Source organism: Anolis sagrei, chromosome 13, assembly GCF_037176765.1.
Source record: "Anolis sagrei isolate rAnoSag1 chromosome 13, rAnoSag1.mat, whole genome shotgun sequence".
NCBI classification, from domain to species: domain Eukaryota; kingdom Metazoa; phylum Chordata; class Lepidosauria; order Squamata; family Dactyloidae; genus Anolis; species Anolis sagrei.
In genome coordinates, this window is record NC_090033.1 from 6,428,899 (window position 1) to 6,449,061 (window position 20,163).

General features: G+C 48.9%; 1 protein-coding gene across 5 annotated transcripts in view; it reads right to left on the reverse strand.

Annotated features, from left to right (window-relative positions):
• CASZ1 (castor zinc finger 1) overlaps positions 1–20,163 on the reverse strand; it is a 379,132-nt gene that overhangs the window by 60,049 nt on the left and 298,920 nt on the right. For 4 of the 5 annotated variants that reach the window (XM_067472686.1, XM_067472685.1, XM_067472684.1 and 1 more), the window contains 3 exons: positions 16,874–17,446; positions 6,214–7,072; positions 2,795–2,863 (listed from right to left, as the gene is read on the reverse strand). In XM_067472686.1, the coding sequence (XP_067328787.1) occupies positions 2,795–2,863; positions 6,214–7,072; positions 16,874–17,446 (1,501 nt within the window). The remainder of the gene's footprint in view (positions 1–2,794; positions 2,864–6,213; positions 7,073–16,873; positions 17,447–20,163) is intronic. The other variant, XM_067472687.1, reaches the window with a different exon arrangement.

A 20,163-nucleotide genomic window follows, 5' to 3' on the forward strand; every position in this document is an offset into this window, starting at 1 on the left:
ATAGCGACCCTAGGAGGCCCTTAATGACCATCTAGATCTATATAGTGACCTTAAGAGGCTCTCAAAGACTATCCAGATCAATATAGTGACCTTAGGAGGCCCTCAATGACCACCTAGATCTATACAGTGACCTTAGGAGGCCCTCAAGGACCATCTAGGTCTATATAGTGACCTTAGGAGGCTGTCAAAGACCATCTAGATCTATATAGTGACCTTAGGATATAGATTATTATTTTACTGATACAAAAACACAGTATGTCACAGCAAACGAGATATATATGCTGGACTTTGTAGAGGATGATGATGATGATTGACTAACTGTCCCCTGCCATATGTGTATATATGTTTTGTGTGAGTAAATGTGTGTGTATATATTTGTGTATATGTGTGTTTACATATATATTATATGTGGTTTTGTGCATGCGTTGTATTTTTTGTTTTTTGGCTTTTTAAGTCTCTTTCACTGTGTTTTTCAGTGTTTTTATGAGTGATGGTCACTCGTTGGCCTGATAGGTGTATTGTGTCCAAATTTGGTATCAATTCATCCAGTGGTTTTTGAGTTATGTGAGTCCCACAAACGAACATGACATTTTTATTTATATAGATAATAATAATAATAATAAATATAAATTATTATTATTAGATTATTATTATTATCCTGCTTTTCCCTTCTAAAACACTAAAAGTGGCTCACAATAAAACCAATATGATAGAATTTAAAACCTAAACATATACACACTCGAAATGCTTGTGGTATCTGGTGCATGCACAAGACGACCAACAAGGCGCACGCTCTGTTTCATATCCTCGATTTGCCACATCTGGTGCCGCTGCGACTGCCGAGACAGACCCAGATAAATAAATACTAATAAAAATAATAAATACAGAAGAGTCAGCATGCTTAGAGAGTGTTTACACACTCATTACACTCATTAGACAACACTCCACAAACTAAACGCCCCAATTACAAGTGATGGGAGGGAGGAAGGGAGGGAACGCATGTAAATAAATATTTAGGGAAGATTTGCAGAATCTGCTATAATAATAATAATAATAATAATAATAATAATAATAATAATGGCGGCTTCCCAGGAAAAAAGCTGCGTGAATATACGGTTAATAAAACACCACAAACGAGCAAAGTCAGAATCCCGGATTCTCCGCTAGACAGAATGGATCGCTCTTGGCCAACTCTTGGCAGTGGCTCTTAACAAACCCATTAGGATAATTGTGCTCGGCCGACACAATCCATCTCTGTCCCCTCCCTTTAATTTAAGGCTCTGAAAGAGTATGGGTCCCCTCCCCCCCCTAAAAACACACACACACCCATATGTAAATTAAATGCTGCCTAGGAGAGTCACAACTTGGAAAAGTTACTTTTTGTGAGCATGAATGGATTCCTAGATTACGGCTCCATTCCACTTCGTGATGCCCTGGAAGATGACAATCACCAGTGGTCTGTGAGAACGAAAATATGGTTCGCGGCCTCACCATTACTCTGAATTTGGCCAAGGAAAGGCCGGACTCAAATTCTCTCTCAACTGTAGACTGGCTCAGAGATTGTAACTAAGGGTCTGAGCTAACACTGTGGTTTCTAGTCTGTGGTCCATGGACCTAGTGGTATACAAGAACAAAAATATGATCTGCAGCCTCACTATTACTACACTGTTGCATCAAAACCACGCACCAACGAGAGCGACTGGTCTCATGAAATCGTCTTATAGTGCCGAGGCAATGAAGATGTCAGAAGGGGAGAGGCTGACTACCCATGAAATATGGTATTCTGTGGGCAAGCAGATGGTACCTACTAAGTGGCATATGTTCTGTATCAGAAGCTAGAGCTGATGTGGTCTATCCAATGCAATTTTCTGCATCAGCATCTCAACCAACCAAACCGAAACTAAAGTTGGCCAAAATCTGATTTTGACCCCTTTTGGTACTAATGTTGGAGAGTGGTCTCTGGTCATAGTGGTCCCTGGTCAAGTCATCACTAGTCAAAATGGTCGCTAGTCAAAGTGGTTTCTGGTCAAGTGGTTCCTGGTCCAAGTGGTCCCTGGTCTAGTGGTCCCTGGTCCAAGTGGTCCCTGGTCCAAGTGGTCCCTGGTCTAGTGTTCCCTGGTCTAAGTGGTCCCTGGTCAAAATGGTCCCTGGTCAAGTGATCCCTGGACCAAGTGGTCCCTGGTCAAACTGGTCCCTGGTCAAAGTGATCCTTGGTCAAAAGTGGTCCCTGGTCAAAAGTGCTCCCTGGTCAAGTGGTCCCTAGTCAAGTGGTCCCTGGACCAAGTGGTCCCTGGTCAGTGGTCTCTGATCAAGTGGTCCCTGGTCAAAGTGGTCCCTGGTAAAAAAAAAAAAGGTTGGGAACCACTGCTAGGTGTTCTGTTATCACAGAATTCCTAGCCCTTGGACAAGTTGGGAGTGGGAGACCCAAACATCTGAAGGGTCCTTCAAACCCACAGGTCGCCTGGCATCTCCAGGCATCCTGGCTCCCTCCACACCCCATTTATAATATTCCTTTCCTACTCTCAAGATGTTGGAAGAGCTGGGTGGAGGCTTCCTCAAGAATGGGGTTGGGTTTGAGCAGGAAGGGTGAAGGTGGAGGTGACAGCGGTGGTGGGGAAGTCAGTGTGGATGTCAGAGAGAAATGGAAAGACACAGTTCCCAGGACTGTTTGTTTACATTTCGCCCAGACAGACAGACAGAGACCCCCACCCCCCTCCCCCTGTACGATTCTGTCCCGTGGCACCCTTCACCCCCTTCCCAAAAACCCCAGGGGAGGGCAGGGAAGTCGGCCTACCTGGCAATATATTTCTGGTAAATATTTACATCTTCGGTGACAGCTGGTTTGTCAGTGGTTAATCCGTTCCTAATGAGAAACACACACAGGGCAGAGATGGTTAGCGCAAGGCAGTGTCAGGACACGCTCCAAGCCCCCTCTCCGCCTCTCTCCATCCACCTCCAAGGACCACGGCATGCAGCGGAGCTCTTCCTTCTTTCCTAGGGGGACTTCCCCCTCTCCCACAAATTACAGCATCCTATTTGCTCAAGGGTGGAGAGGAAGGACCGGTTCACATGGGACCAGCAGGATGCAGAAGGTTGGCAGTTCAAGCTGTGGGTTGGGGTGAGCTCCCGCCATCAGCCCTAGCTATTGCTTACCTAGCAGTTCAAAAACAGCAATGTGAGTAGATAAATAGGTAAGACACTTCCATACTTCGCACTTTAACAACACAACCATTCAATGCTAAGTCTTCCCACCAAAATGGAACTGTAGAGGAGAGTCTACTGAACAAGCCAGTACCTGCCACATACCAGTACTGCCATCTGTTGAGGAGTTACGAAGATGGAGGCATTACTTTACATTCAACCCTTGTAGGATGGATCGAAGCCAAACAAGATTCAATTGAGGGATGCTGTTGCATCCCCATTCTACAAGGCCCTGTGGAAAGTCTGCTAGGGAAGACCATGAACTCACCAGCACATGCCTGACAGGTGGAAGGTTAAGGTTATGCTACTAGTCATCCTATCAACCACTGGCTGCTCAGGGTAAAGCATCCTTAGCTCTTGCGCTGATACACAGCGCATAGGAAATGACACAGAAGCTCAGCCACACCAAAGCCAGGGCTGTAGACCCCTCCCGCCTCCACCGTCTGAAGGAAGTCTTGTGGGCAGAGCCAAGAGTGCACTTGAGGTTCATCCCCAACCGCGGTGGAAAGAGAGAGTGCGAGAGAACGAAGGAACTGAACAGCAGGAAGGAAGCTGAAGGAGGGCTGTGATTGAGAGGGTGCCAAACATGTGGGCAACTGCACATCTGCCTGTCCTTCACATATGCTTGCTCTGATTTGCAAGGCAATGGGAACAACAAAAAAGGGACCATCTCGACCAAGAAACAGGGAGGTTCACATACTGCCATGAACACGGGTAGAAAAATCAACACAGACAGAGGAGGGTAGAAGCAAGCTCTCTTTGGTGAATAGCTATGAAGAATACAACTGGAAGGAAGGGTTCTTTACATCAGAACGTGGAGTAGTGGTTCGAGTGTTGGATTAGAACTCTGGAGACCACTTTGAGTCTCCATTCTGAGCCCTTGTCCTTGCAAAGGACTTGCCCCAGACACAACGAGGGCTTTGGATTTCTGGAACAGATGTTAATATACTTACATCAGGAGAGGGTGAAGAAACCCACCAGGGTTCTAGATATTCCAAACACGTGAGTGACAGCTGGCTTCAGCCATTAACTGGGATGTTAATTCCAGAAGGAGAGTAGAGGCCCAGAGGAGGGCAGAAGCATGTCTTACACCTCCAACACTGCTTTTGCTACCCTCTTTCTCCATCCCATTGTCCACCTAAAGTAGTGCTTCTCAGCCTGTGGATCCCTAGATGTTTTGGCCGACATCTCCCAGAAATCTGAGCCAGTTTACCAGCAGTGAGGATTTCTGAGAGTTGAAGGCCAAAACATCTGGAGACCCAAAGGTTGAGAACCACAGATCCAGACGATCATTCCTTGAGCATGGATGCCACCATAAACTAAACTTCTAGTGGCCACAGCATGGCTCTCTTCATCTTATCTCCTGTTGGATGGGATCTGAAATCATGGTTGGACAGAGGTCTTAAGAGACCCAAGAAACTGAGTTGGACAGAGGTCTTCAGAGACCCAAGAAACTGAGTTGGACAGAGGTCTTCAGAGACCCAAGAAACTGAGTTAGATAGAAAAATGGTTGGACAGAGGTCTTCAGAGACCCAAGAAACTGAGTTGGACAGAAAAATGGTTGGACAGAGGTCTTCAGAGACCCAAGAAACTGAGTTGGACAGAGGAAATGGTTGGACAGAGGTCTTTGGAGACACAATAAACCGAGTTGCATCATGCTGGACAATGGCTTTGTCAGCTTCCACCAGCTTGTCCAACACATCCACTCATAAATCCATTAGAACATTGATGAACCTGCGAATATAGAAGGTGTTGAATGATGAGGAGGAAGAGAAACTTGCCTTCATAGACCAACTAGGCCCTTATTTTTCTGCCTGTTGAGTCTATGAAGGCTTCCTCAAACCAAGCAAGCTTCTCTTCCTCTCCCTCCCCATCATTCAACCCCTTCTATGTTCCTAGCTTTAGCAATGTTCTAATGGATTCATGAGTAGATGTCTCGGACAAAGCTGGTAGAAGCTGACAAGAACCAACTCAATTACTTGGATCTCTGAAGACCGCTGTCCAACCATGATTTCAGTCCCCATCCAACAGGGGATAAGATGAGGAAGAGAGCCATGCAGTGGCCACTAGAAGCTTCGTTTATGGTGGCATCCGTGCTCAAGGATTGATTGTCTGGATCAGTGGTTTTCAATCTATGGATCCCTAGATGTTTTGGCTTTCAACTCCCACAAATCCTAACAGCTGGTAGACTGGCTGGGATTTCTGGGAGTTGTAGGCCAAAACGCCTGGGAACCCACAAGTTGAGAATCTATTTTAATGGATTCATGAGTAGATACTTCAGGCAAAGCTATGGAAGCTGAGAAACCTGTTGTCCAGCAAATGCAACTCAAGTTTCTTGGGTCTCTGAAGACCTCTGTCCAACCATGATTCCAGACTCCATCCAACAGGGGATAAGATGAAGAGAGCCATGCTGTGGTCACTAGAAGCTTAGTTTATAGTGGCATCCATGCTCAAGGAATGATCATCTGAATCAGTGGTTCTCAACCTGCGGGTCCCCAGATGTTTTGGCCTTCAACTCCCAGAAATCTTAACAGTTGGTAAAGTGGTTGGGATTTCTGGGAATTGTAGGCCAGAACACCTGGGGACCCACAGTTGAGAACCACTGATCTAGATCTATATAGTGACCTTAGGAGGCCCTCAAGGACCATCTAGATCAGTGGTTCTCAACTTGGAGTCCCCAGATGTTTTTGGCCTTCAACTCCCAGAAATCCTAACAGCTGATAAACTGGCTGGGATTTCTGGGAGTTGTAGGACAAAACCACCTGGGGACCCCAGGTTGAGAACCACTGATCTAGAACTATATAGTGACCTTAGGAGGCCTTCAAGGACCATCTAGATCAGTGGTTTTCAACCTGTGGGTCCCCAGATGTTTTGGCCTTCAACTCCCAGAAATCCTAACAGTTGGAAAACTGGTTGGGATTTCTGGGAGTTGTAGGCCAAAACGCCTAGAAAGCCACAGGTTGAGATCCACTGACGTAAAGGAAGAGATATGAAAAGCGTGGTCTGACTTACTTAACAGTAGACACCGTTCCAGTTGTGATGGAGTCTGTCTTGGAGAAAGTGGATTTCAGGTATTCTGGAGTGCTGAAGGACAGGGTGACGGGCTGTTCAGGTCCGGCCACTGGAGTGCTGCTGGGGGTGGTGGTGGTGGTAAGCGGGGTGGGGACCAAGCTGGGGGCCGGAGCTTTGACCGGGGTGAGCTTTTGGATGTTCCGAACGTCGTACTTGGAAGGGCGTCCCACCTTCCCTGTCTTGAAGGCAATGGCTCCTCCCATGTCCTGGTTGCCTTCGCCCGGCTTGAAGAGGTGCAAGTACTTGACGTTCTCCAGGTCATACTTGGAGGTCTTCTTGTAGGTGTTGCCATTCTGCGGGCGGAGGCTTTCGCCGGTCTTCAGCTTCTGGATGAAGAAGTCGTACTTGGATGCCCGCGACATCAGACCTTGCATCTGGGAGCTGCTGGGGGAGGGCAGAGGCAAGATGGTGGCTTTCGTCTCCGGCAAGAGCGAGATGTCCGGGGCCGGCAAGCGGATGGGCTGCTTCAAGACTATGGGTGCTTCCTTGCCTAGCTTGCTGGTCAGCTCTTCAGTCTTGGCTGGATGGATGGGCCAGGGCACTTGCTCCCCCGCCTTCAACTTGCGGATGTATTCCTCGTACTTGGAGAAACGGGCTCTCTTGGCCACGGCGTCCTCGCCAGCAAGGGAGGAGGCCACGGCGGCAACGGCAGCGGTGGCATCTGAGGTAGTGGCGTTCAGCTTATCAAAGCTAATCTTGCGAGCCAGCTCGTCCCGCATGTTCTGGTCGTCGTAGCCAAACATGCCCAGGAACTCGTTCATGGTGGTCGCGGCGTAGTCCCGCAAAGATGAGGCCTCCCCTGGAATACGCAACACAAAGAGAGGGAAAATAGGGGTCATCCAAGAGGAAATAGCAACCTTCCAAACTTCCACTAACTCCTTCAAAGAAACAACCATCCTCTACTAACCCAATATATTTTTGTAGTGGCATGTCTTTATCTGTGGCAGTTTAAAGGCATGGTTCTTCAGTCTAACAGCTGAGGTACTTGTGTGCCATTACACAAATGCTCGTGAATATAACTTGTTCAAAGAGTCACCTCTAGCAAGGTCATGCTTTTCTTAACTAGTGGTTTTCCAAAGATGTGCATGGAGATTCATATTTACCAAACGGATGTGACACCATTTTTTTACTTTTTCAATAAGGTTATGGTACATTATTTCCAAGAGGTTATGGAATTTCCAATGTCTCCCATTCCCCTCCTGCATAGCAGTTGAATTTGGGGACACACACACACGCACACAAGGAGCAAACATGATCTATTGACGCTTGGCTCACTTGTTCGGTTTTACGACTCTTAAATTAATTTGTTTTTTCAAAAAAAAAAGTAATTAATACTGGGGTAAAATAAAAAAGAGTTCATCAATGCCAGGAAAATCAATTTCCTAAATGTTCTAGCCGATGGCTTTTCAGTACATTAAACAAAGTTTCATAAATGTCTCGGCACTTTTGCCTTGGCCTAATACGGCGGGGAAGTCGTTTTACTGGAAGTGAGGCCGATGGCAAACATGCCAGAGGCATCACAAGCATTCCAGGCCTGCGCAAAGGTGGTAAGGAAGGAAGAGAGCGGGAGAACGGCGGAACGCAATTCCTGGTTCCTCTGGAAGGGGAAAAGATGGGAAAAGTACAACACAGAGCAGCCAGAAAGAAGGCTCTATCTGTAGAAAAATTTGGCCCGGGATCAAGAAATGATGCAGGAGAGTTAGACTGACTAAATTTTACAAGAAAGGATAGAAGACCTCTTTCACAAAACGTGAGAAATCAAAGGGAACTTTAAACCAAGAATGGAGATGCTGCGCGACGCACAAGAGAGTATTCCACGTGACCAAGCGGAAATAAAAAGAGGACTGAAACAATACATGGAAGGAGATGAATGGATGGCAGATTCAATCAAGTAAGAACCACGTTAAGATGATCCTTTTAGAAAGTGCATCACAGCATTTAGGAAGAGGCAAATCACCAGAAAGAGATGGCATGTCAACAGAGCTGCTTCAAGCTACAGAGGCAGAATCCCTAGTTCTATCTAGACTGGATGTCAGCTGTGAACTCCAGTTTGGTCATCAGGACCTCGACCCCTGTGCCATCCATTTGATCCATCAGGACCTCTACCCCCGTGCCACCCATTTGGTCCACCAGTCACCTAGTGACTGATGGACCAAATGGGTGGCAAAGAGGTCCGGATGGACCAAATGGGTGGCACAGGGGTAGAGGTCATTATGGACCAAATGGGTGGCACAGGGGTAGAGGTCATTATGGACCAAATGGGTGGCACAGGGGTAGAGGTCCTGATGGACCAAATGGGTGGCATGGGGATAGAGGTCCTGATGGACCAAATGGGTGGCGCAGGGGTAGAGGTCCTAATGGACCAAATGGGTGGCCCAGGGGTAGAGGTCCTAATGGACCAAATGGGTGGCCCAGGGGTAGAGGTCGTGATGGACCAAATGGGTGGCACAGGGGTAGAGGTCATTATGGACCAAATGGGTGGCACAGGGGTAGAGGTCCTGATGGACCAAATGGGTGACTGATGGACCAAATGGGTGGCACAGGGGTAGAAGTCCCGATGGACCAAATGGGTGACTGATGGACGAAATGGGTGGCACAGGGGGAGAGGTCCTGATGGACCAAATGGGTGGCACAGAGGGTAGAGGTCGTGATGGACCAAATGGGTGGCACAGGGGTATAGGCCCTTGCCCACCCAAGCAACTTCTCTTAAGGAAAAGAGGAGGATGTGTCCAGAGCTGCTTTTCTGGGCTCCTGCCTCTTCGAACTTTGCCGTTGATTTTATGTTACTTTAAAGAAAAGGAAGAAGGATTTGAGCCTGGCGGTGAAATGGGACCCCGAGGAGCCCTACCAGGCAGTTTGGCTGGTCAGTAAGAAGGACGGGCTGGAGGTCGCTTTATATCAGTGCAAAAGAGGCGACGGGGATGGCTCTGGCACGCTGGGGGCAGCCTCGCTCCAGCTTTGGCTGACATGACATTCCTCCTCTCAGGGCACATCCCGCTCCCCTCCCACAGCCCCTGCGCTCTCCCCACAGAGCCAGGATTTACAGTGCGCAGGGGTCCCTCAAGCCTCCCCCCTCATCTCCACCAGCCATTCATTCACAGCTCTTAGCAAACCCCTCGCTCCGAACGAGAAAAAGGCAAGAGGAAACGACGAAGCCAAGGAGGTCTGGAAGGGATAGAAGCTGCAGCGAACGCTGCTTGAACAGCATCAGCACATAAAGAAATGGAGAGGGAAAGGGGACATTTGGGGTGAGAAGGGATGCATGGGAGAGAATGACCACACTGACGGAGGGACTCAAGAGAAGACCATCAGTCTCCGAATGCCTCGGTCTTAAAGCAGGCCTGTAACATCTCTAGCCACTTCATCACATTTACTAAATTCCACCGAGTGCTACACTTAAAATCTGGGAAGCCAGTCTTGTCATCACATTAGTTTGGCTTCATGCTGTGCTGTCCTGGGAATTATAGTTTCCCAAGGCCCATACCCTTCTCTTGGTGCATTTATACTATGAAATGAAAGGGGAAGGAGGTAGAAAGAGGATGAGAGGGTGAAAAGGGAAGGAAGAAGGGAAGGAAAGAGAAAGAGCGAGGTAAGGAAGGGAGAGGGGAGGGAGGGAAGGAGGAAGGAAGGAGAGACGGAAGGATGGACTTAAGGGTGGAAGGGAATGAAAGAGAGGGAGAAAAAAGGAAGGGGGAGGAAAGAGAAGGAAGGAAAGACAAAGGAAAGGAAGGAAGGAGAAAGGGGGAGGTAAGGAAGGGAGGTAGGGAGGTAAGGAGTGAGGAAAGAGAGAAGGAAGGAATGACAAAAGGGAGGGAAGTAAGGAAAGAGGAAAGGGGAGAAGAGAAGAATGGAAAGAAGGGAACGAGAAAGAGAAGGAAGGAAGGATGAAAGAGTGGAAGAGAATAGAGAGAGGGAGAAAGGGAAGAGAGGGAGGAAAGAGAAGGAAGGAAAGTCAAAGGGGGAGGAAGGTAGGAGAAAGAGGGTGAGAGGGAAAGAGGCAGGAAAGAAGGATGAAAGGGTGGAAGGGAAGGAAGGAGGGAAGGCGAAAGAGGTAGGCAAGGAAGGGAGGGGAAAGGGAAGGAGGAAGGAAAGTGAGAAGGAAGGAAAGACAAAAGGGAGGGAAGTAAGGAAGGATGAAAGGGTGGCAGGGAAGGATGGAAGGAAGGGAAGGACGAAGGAAAGAGAGAAGGAAGGACAAAAGGGAGGGAGGGAAGGAGGGAAGGAAGGAAGGATGGAAGGAAGGGAAGGACGAAGGAAAGAGAGAAGGAAAGAAGGATAAAAGGGTTGAAGGTAATAGAGCAAGGGAGAAAGAGGGAAGGGAGGGAGAAAAGAAAAGGAAGGAAAGCCAATGGGGAAGCAAGGAAGGAGAAAGAAGGTGAGAGGAAAAGAGGAAGGAAAGAAGGATGAAAGCGTGGAAGGGAAGAGAGAAGGAAAGAGAGAAGGAAGGATAGGATAGGATAGTAAGAGAAAGGAAAAGAGGGCAACGGGCCACATCCGGCCCATTCCTGGACTGTTCCTGCCAAGTCAGGACTGTCTGAGAGTCTACGACTGGATGTTTGGGATCAAGTACCAGGCACTTGTTGGCCTCTTGGGCTTTAGGGCCCGTTGCCAAAAGCGCCCCGGGCCTTTCTCTCCCTCCTTCTCCAGCCTTGGCCCTTAACGGAAGGGTCCCAAAGGCCTCCCCCCCCCCCCCCATTCTGCCACCTGTCCATTTCTGGGCATGGCCAAAGACCCGAGTGCCTGTGCCTGGCTGGCTCCGAGCCGCTCTCCTATCACAAAGGATCCGGAGTTAGCGACAAGCGGAAAAAGGGAAAGGGGGAAAAAAGCACCACACACAATCCGAAGGGGGCTAAAAATAGCCCACAGCTACGCACTATATATGGAAGGGAAAGCAAAACAGTCCGAACGGAGCAGAAGCCCTGGACTCCGGGCTTGCCTGTACTGAGTCTGGGAAATAAACAAAGAGGGGGAATTGGGAGGATGCTCTTGTCCGTTCCTCCAAGATAACAACTGGGTCTGGGTTCATCCTAGAGATTGCTTGGAAGCCAAGTGACACCAATACAACAACGGAATGGAAGGCTGGACAGCAAGTAAACTGTGTAATTAGTTCATATCTCCTCCATCAAAACAAGGGGTCTCAATCCATTGGCCGATCCCAACTACAACAAACCCTTGAATCTGCGTTGATTGACATCTACGACAGTTGGGACAAACAAGTGGATGTAAGATGGGAAAACCTGTAGTTTGTAAACAGTGGTTCCAAACCTTTTTTCCATCAGGGCAGGGGCGGCCAAGCCATTACGCAAAGTAAGCACTTGTAGTATAGTTGATTTTGCCCAGGGGTGCTCTTGGGAGAAAATAGACCTTGACATATGCAAGTTGGAGTTACTGGGATGTATAGTTCACCTACAATCAAAGAACATTCTGAACTCCACCCATGATGGAATTGAACCAAATATGGCACACAGAACTCCCATGACAAACAGTGATTGGTTGGGGGGGGGGGGCGCCAAAATACTGTTTGCTCACAGTTGAAAATTAACTACGGCCGCCTCTGCATCAGGGACCACTTGACTCTCCAACATTAGTTCCCAAAGGGCTACAAATGAGTTTTTGGAAGGAGTTCTAGGTCCACGTTATACAAACAGAGGCAGCTCAGAGCACCCAGCAGTTCACGGATGGAGTTCCTCCAAGTGCCTGCCTTTGCGTCTCCTTTTGCCCTCCGGAGAAGGGCATCTCCAAATGAAGTCTTGACTCCCATTCCGGTTTAATAACTGACTCTCGACACCTCGCCCTCTTTCCCCCCATTGCACCGATCCATCAGCGTGGCTCCCTTTTGTGCCGCGCTCCCCTCCCCTCCCCTCGTTATTATTAACGCCGCTGCCGCCGAAACTCATCTCCGCTCATCTGTCCCCTTTCCCTCTTCTCCAGCCTCCCCAAGTTCAGTGGCAACGCACATAATTATGCATATAAGATATAAACAGAGCTGTTTAATTATCCTTCGCCACATCAGTGACAGAGTAATTAACAAACATTGCAAGATCAATGAGGAAAAGTGTGACCTTCAGTTTCCTTTGATAGGAAAAGCCCTTGTCTGTCGCTGGCGCAAGGTGATTGGGCTTGGACTCGCTCGTCGGCAATGAAGTTTGTTTGACGAGATTCGCCTCCCAGCCCCACTTTGGTCCTCATGTCTACTTTACAAGCCCCCCCAAAATATACTCTTATGGGGGGCGGCTTAAAAGAATGAGGAGCTGAGGGCCGGCCCACTGGGAGTGAAATTGTGCCATATGGCAGGGCTGGTTTTCCGCACCGAGTCGAGATTGATGGAGATTCCTCCAGGCAAGCAAGGCAAGGGAGGAGATGCAGAGAAGGAGGACCTTGAGGACCTTGACCCACAGGGCTAGAAGTTACACCTTTCATACTTAAAGACCGTATTCCAGACGCAGTGGGAGAGGGCTTTCCCCTCTTGTCAGCCCAAATGTGGGTTCGATTCAGCAAAGCCAGGCTTACATTTTTGGAACTGAGCGTATAGTAGGCATCGTTTTCTACCAGTAGTTCCCAACCTGTGCTCTGTGGACCACCAGTGGTTGGCAAGAATAATAATAATAATAATCATCATCATCATCATCTATCTATCTATCTATCTATCTATCTATCTATCTATCTATCTATCTATAAATAAATAAATAAATAAATAATAAAAGTGAATGTTTGTATGTATGTATGCGGAGGGCGGAAGGTCGGAAGTGTATGTGGAAGCTTTCTGGTTGGCTCTCACTTTCACAGGCCACAGAGATTGCACGAGCGACAGACCTGGACCAAACTTGGCACACATAACCCCCATGAACCCCTGTACGTCCTGGTGAGGTATGGGGAAGAACGAACAAAGGATGATGGATTTGTAGTACTTTCAACCCCTTCGGTTTCCAGAGACCACTGTGGCCCCCAAGACCGATAAAGGCCAAACGTGGCACACAGAGCCCCCATGACTCAATCTACTTCCTGCTGCGGTTTGGAGGAGGGCGGACCATGGATAATGGGACTTCCAAGTACCTCCACTCATTTCCCAAGACCACTGCGACCCTCATCCGATGATTGAGACCAAACTTGGCACACATAACCCCCATGACCCTCTTTAGTTCCTGGTGAGGTTTGGGGGAGGACAGACAATGGATGATGGGATGTGTAGTACTTTCCAACGGTTCGGTTTCCACAGAACACTGCGGCCCCCAACAAAGACTGATAAAAACCAAACTTGGCACATAGAGCCCCCATGACCCACTCTACATCCTGGTGCAGTTTAGGGAGGACGGCCTACGGATGATGGGACTTGCAGTACCTTAACACACTTTCTGAGACCACTGCGACCCTCATCCAATGACAGATCTAGACCAAACTTGGCACACAGAGCCCCCATGATCGACTCTACATCCTGTTGTGGTATGAAGGAGGATTCACCATGGATGATGGGACCTGCAGTACCTTCACACACTTCATGAGATCACTGTGACCCTCACCAATGACAGAGCAAGATCGAACTTCGCACACAGAGCCACCATAACCCACTCTACATCCAGGGGCTGTTTGGAGGAGGATGAACTGTGCACGATGGGATTTGCAGTACCTTCACTAACTGATAACTGATAAAGAACACCTTTGCCACGCAATGCCTTTCTCAAATAACCCGGGCAGCGCCGGGTCCCCAAGCGCTGTTTTCATTTCGTTCAGTCCATTTGGATGTCACAAAACGGGAAACCCCCTTCTAAAATAAACTCGATACGAACGGCAGAAAAGAGCGGGTACCAGCCGACAGCAGAATGTTGGTGGACAGGAAAAGAGATTGAAAGATGGGCTTAAAGACAACCTTATAAACTGTGGAATACACACCAAGACCTGGGAAGCCCTGGCCCTTGAGCGCTCTAATGGGAGGTCAGCTGTGACCAGCAGTGCTGCGGAATTCAAAGAGGCACAAATAGAAGGGAGAAACGTGCCAAGAGGAAGGAGCGCCAAGCCAACCCTGACCGGGACCGCCTTCCACCTCGAAACAGATGTCCTCACTGCAGGAGAGCATGCGGGCCAAGAAGCGGACTCCAGTATGCCACTGATGAAATAGTCTGTGCACATTCAGAAGATGACCTACAATGTCTATTATAGAATTCCAATATGCCAATGATAATGTAGTCTGTGTGCATTCAGAAGACCTGCAATTTGTATTATAGAACTCCAATATGCGAATGATAATGTAGTCTGTGCACATTCAGAAGATGACCTACAATGTCTATTATATAATTCCAATATGCCAATGATAATGTACTCTGTGTGCATTCAGAAGACCTACAATGTGTATTATAGAACTCCAATATGCCGATGATAATGTAGTCTGTGCACATTCAGAAAAAGAACTACAACATCTGTTATAGAACTCCAGTATGCTGATGATAACACTTACATATCCACCTCCAAGACACTACACTTGGAAGGACAACAAGGGATCATCTAAGTAAGTAAGTGGTTCTAACACAGTTCTCACTGTGTTGAGAATGTCAAGTTGGGAAGATGAGGAGTCACTGAAAGAAAAAGGCAGAAAGAAAGAGAGAAAGATCAAAGGAGGGGAGAAGAGAGAAAAGAAAAGGCTCATTTGTTTTAATGAGTTTGGTTTGGCAGGCCCGGCCCAGCTTGTCTGCAGACCGAGCGGAGAGAGTGAAAGCGAGCGGCGGTGGATGGAGGTGTCACGGTTGGGGCTGCTGCCGTTTGTCACCGCGCCAGGGGCAGCCACATTCCTTCAGCAGGGAAGGCAGCGGAAGGCGGCCCAGGCGTCTCCCATGTGCTTCTCCTGCCAGTCCAGCTCCCCACAGGCCCCACACCCCTCACTTTCTCCCTCTCCCTTGAGTGCCGGAAGAAGGCCCCCAACGTCCGCGGGGCATGGCCTAAGGGACCGAGGAGGACGGCCCATCCATGCATGCGGCTTGGAATGTGTCATAACACTGCAATGAAGGTGAACCCATATGTACACTCGGAGAGGGAGAGAGGGAGCATTCTTCTTCCTCTGGGCCCAAAAGTTTCACTCTAAAGCCTTGTACGAGGTTGGGTCAAAAAGCAATGCCTCCATCACTCTATTTTTTCTTTCGTTCACAGCCACTGGACTATCTACGTATAATATGGGCAAAAAAAGTTGCAGCCCCTTGGGCTCTTTTCTCAGGCCCTCCTCTCTCTCACCATCCTATCCTTCCTTCCTTCTCTTTCCTTCCTCCTTCCCTCCCTCCCTTTCTTTCTTACCTCCCTCTTCTCCCTCCTTCCTTCCTTCACTTCCACCCTTTTGTCCTTTTTTCCTTCCCTCTATCACCCTTCCTTCCCTCTCTCCTTCCTTCCTTCCTTCCTTTCTTCCCTCCTTTGTTTTTTTTTCTTTTCTCTTTCCTCCCTCCCTCCATTTCCTTTCACCCTTCCTTTCTTTCATCCTCCTCTTCCTCCTTTCCTTCCTTCTCTCTTTCCTTCCTCCTTCCCTCCCTCCCTTTCTAACTCCCCTCTTTCTCCATCCCTCCCTCTCTCCTTCCCTTCCACTCTTTCTTTTTTCCTTTCTTCCTTTTTTCTTTCTTTCCTTCCCCCTTTTGTTTCTCCCTCCTTCTCTCTCTATATCCTCCCTCCCCTCATTTCCCTTCACCCTTCCTTTCTTCCATCCTTCCCTTCCTCCTTTCCTCCCTCCCTACTCCCCTCTCTCTTTTTCTCCTCCCTCCCTCCCTTTCTTTGCTTTCTTCCCATTTGCCTTTCCTTCCTTCTATCTTTCCTCCCTCCCATCCTTATCTCCCTCTTTTGCCATCCTTCTCCCTCCCCTTCCACTCTTTCATCCTTCCTTCTCTCCCTCCCTCCTACCCTCTTTCCCCCTCCCTCTTTTCCCCTCTTTCTCCTTCCTTCCTTCCTTCCTTCCTTCCTTCCTTCCTTCCTTCCTTCCTTCCTTCCTTCCTTCCTTCCCTTTTGTCTTCCCTTCCTTCTCTCTTTCCTCCTTCCTTCCCTCTCACTATTTCTCCTTCCTTCCTCCCTTCCTTTCTTTGCTTCCTTCCCTTTTGTCTTTCCTTCCTTCTCTCTCCCCCCTCCCTCCCTTACCTCCCTCTTTCTCCATCCCTCTCTCTCTTCCTCCCCTTCTACCCTTTCATCCTTCCTTCCCTCTTTCCCCTCTCCTTCCCCCTCTCTTTCTCCTTCCTCCATTCCTTATTTCCCTTTTGTCTTTCCTTCTCTTTTTCCTCTCTCCTTCCCTCTCTCTTTCTCCTTCTTTCCTTCCCTAAGTTAGAAAGTTTGCCCATGCCTGCTTTAACCCAATGCGCCACCACGGTTCCCAGTACATGGTTCCCAGTACATGGTTGGAAAATGCCTTCTTTCTCACCAATGGAGTCGTTTCCGACTCAATTACTTCCAGAGTGGGACAGTTCTGGGTCTTCCAGATAGAAGTTGGGACAAGCAACATCAGAGGGTGATCAGGACGACAGAAGTTATTAATGAGGAAAGAGATGTAATATCAGAGATCCTGCCACAGTTTGCTTTTGCCTGAGCCAACTGGGAAAGACAAGATGGCTAAAATGTCAAGAGAAGCCGCTCAAGGCCGCCTTACCTGAGGTAGCTGCTCCTATCAGCTTGGGGCCCGCTTCACCGCTGGGGTCCCGGAAGCCTTCCTCCTTGGACGGAGGTAGGTCTGCATCCCGTTCGCCCAGGAAACTGCTCTCTTGGGAGCCCTTGGGTGGCTCGGCTTCATCCCCATTGTCCTCTTCGTCGCTGCAACCCTTGGGCTGCACCATGTAGACACCCTCGGGGGGCACCTCGGCCCCTTCGGAGCTTTTGGGCTCCTTGCTCTCGATGCGCCCTAGCAAGGCGTCCTCGCTGTACTCCCCATTGACCCACTTCTCAATCACCTCCCTCCGCTTGTCCTCCTCAATCTTCTGCACGCGGCCAGCCCCCTCGGGCTCCTTGGCCCCGGGCTGGGCAATGTCCTTGGTGGCGGCACTGCCAATGGCGCCCTCGCGCCCCAGGAGGGCCTTGTCGGCGTGGATCTGCTCAAGTCCCTTGTGGTCGACGACGACCTGGCGGCTGAGCTTGGCACAGATGGCGTTGAGCTTCAGGCCACCTTTGCGCTTGGCAGCCATCTTGGGGTTTCCTGAGGTTGCGTCAGTGCATAGAGTTCTTTCAGCTGGAGGAAGAAACGGACAACAGAAAGAGAGAGAAAGCAACAGGCGTTAGGAGGAGATTCCTTAAGACAACCCACTAATCCACAAACAATGATTATATCATAGTATAATAAAGTAGAGACTCGCTTATCCGACATAAATGGGTCGGCAGAATGTTGGATGCTCTTTGATTGTAGATGAACTATAAATCTCAACAACTACAACTCCCAAATGACAAAAACCAATCCCCACAAGCCTACCAGTATTCACATTTGGGCGTATTGGGTATTTGTGCCATATTTGGTCCAGTGAATGAAAATACATTCTGCAAAAAATACAACCTGTGGGTCGCGACCACTTTGGGGGTTGAATGACCCTTTCACAGGGGTCACCTAACACCATCGGATAACACATATTTCCGATGGTCTTAGGAACTGAGACATTGCTAACTTTTCCCAGAACTCCATTGCTTCCCAGAGGCCTCTTGTTTTTCTCCGAAGGGAGGTGTTGACATCACTCAGCCCCCCCCCCCCCCCATTTTAGGTGGAGGTGAGGTTTGCTTTGGAACCAAGAGGGAGGAGGAGGAGGAGAGAGAAGGTGAGGGAGGGGTGCTGGGGGGAGGGCAGGGCTTAGAGTGGGGTGGAGTGGCCCGTCCATGAAAAAACCATCAACAATGAAAATGCATCCTGAATATCAGATATTTACATTACGATTCATAACAGGAGCCAAATTACAGTTATGAAGTAGCAACAAAAATGTAATATAATGTTATGGTTGGGGGTCATCACAACATAAGGAACTGTATTAAAGGCGGGGTGGGGGGATTAGGAAGGTGGAGAAACACCGATTTAGATGCGAAACTGTGGGCCAGACTTCTCCAAGCCCTGGACAACCTTTGCCTCGGCTACCGGCCACACACAATTGGGACGATGGGAAAGCGGACTGGCTCCCTCGCCTCTCCATAAAGCAAGACCCTCCCTCTGTAATCTTGCCCCGCCAGAACGAGAAGCAGGTTGAGATTCATCAGACCCCCAACGGTGTACCCAGGAGCAACGGTGACACATCCTAATCCTCTGCTACAATGCTAACCGCCTGAAACTTTAGACTCGCTCTCCGCCAGCCAGAACACACGGCTGGTTAGCATTAGCGGCTGACAGCTCTGGGCATCGTCTCCTAGTCAAAGGCGCAGGAAAGAAACTAAGCGGCTGCCTGTTGCCTGACAAGTGAGCGCCCGCAAGTAGGAAACACGGGCAAAACTCGAAAAGTAGTCGGTGGATTGATTCAACATTGTGACACAACCTTGCTTTCCAATCTCCCATGACACATTTTACATCCTGGTGCGGTTTGGGGGAGGACAGACTATGGATCATGGGATTTGCAGCACCTTCACTGGAATTGCCTCCTGCAGACCACTGCAACTCCCACAAATGAGGAACCTGGACCAAACTTGGCACACAGACACCCCCCCCACCAATGACCCACTTTACGTCCTGGTGCAGATTGTGGGAGGATGGACCATGGATGATGTGATTTGCAGTACCTTCACCTACAGACCCCTGCGACCCCCACAAATAAGGGACCTAGACTAAACTTGGCACATAGACCCCCCCCATGCCCACTTTAGGTCCTGGTCCGGATTACGGGATGATGGACCACGGGTGATGGGATTTGCAGTACCTTCACTTGAATTGCCACTGCAACTCCCAAAAATGAGGGAACTGGACCAAACTTGGCACACAGATCCCCCCATGACCCACTTTATGTCCCAGTGCGGATTGTGGGAGGACGGAACATGGATGATGAGATTTGCAGTATTTTCATCTGATTGGGCTCCCACAAACCACTGTGGCTCACACCAATGGCAGATCAAGCTTAAACTGGGATTTGCAGTTCCTTCAAAGGGACCTGGACCAAACTTGGCACCCATAACTCACTTTATGTCCCAGTGCAGATTGTAGGAGGATGGACCATGGATGATGCGATTTGCAGTACCTTCGCCCGAATTGCCTTCTGCAGACCACTGTGACCCCCACAAATGAGGGACCTGGACAAAACTTGGCACACAGACCCCCCATGACTCACTTTATGTCCCAGTGTGGATTGCAGGATGGATCATGGATGATGGGATTTGCAGTACCTTGGCCCGAATTGCCTTCTGCAGACCACTGTGACCCCCACAAATGAGGGACCTGGACAAAACTTGGCACACAGACCCCGCATGACTCACTTTATGTCCCAGTGTGGATTGCAGGAGGATGGATCACGGATGATGGGATTTGCAGTACCTTGGCCCAAATTGCCTTCTGCAGACCACTGTGACCCCCACAAATGAGGGACCTGGACCAAATTTGGCACACAGATCTCCCCATGACTCACTTTATGTCCCACTGCGGATTGTGGGAGGATGGACCATGGATGATGGGATTTGCAGTATCTTGGCCAAAATTATGCAATGGCACACGATTAGTAGTTAAAAATAGATGAACAATTTAACTATAGCAACAATTCTGAATGGACCTCATAAAGGTGAAGACATACTACTTCCACGAGTACCACTCATTCTGACCAACATGGCGTTCGAGTTCAAACGACTTCCATTTCCAATATGCGTTCGCTATGACTAACAATATCAAGGAGATCATTTTATGGGGTACGAAGGAAAAGCCGAAGAGAGGTAAGGAAAAGGCAAGGAGTTCGGCTTTTTAATTTTTTGATTTTTTGGGGAGTAGTCCCAAATTGC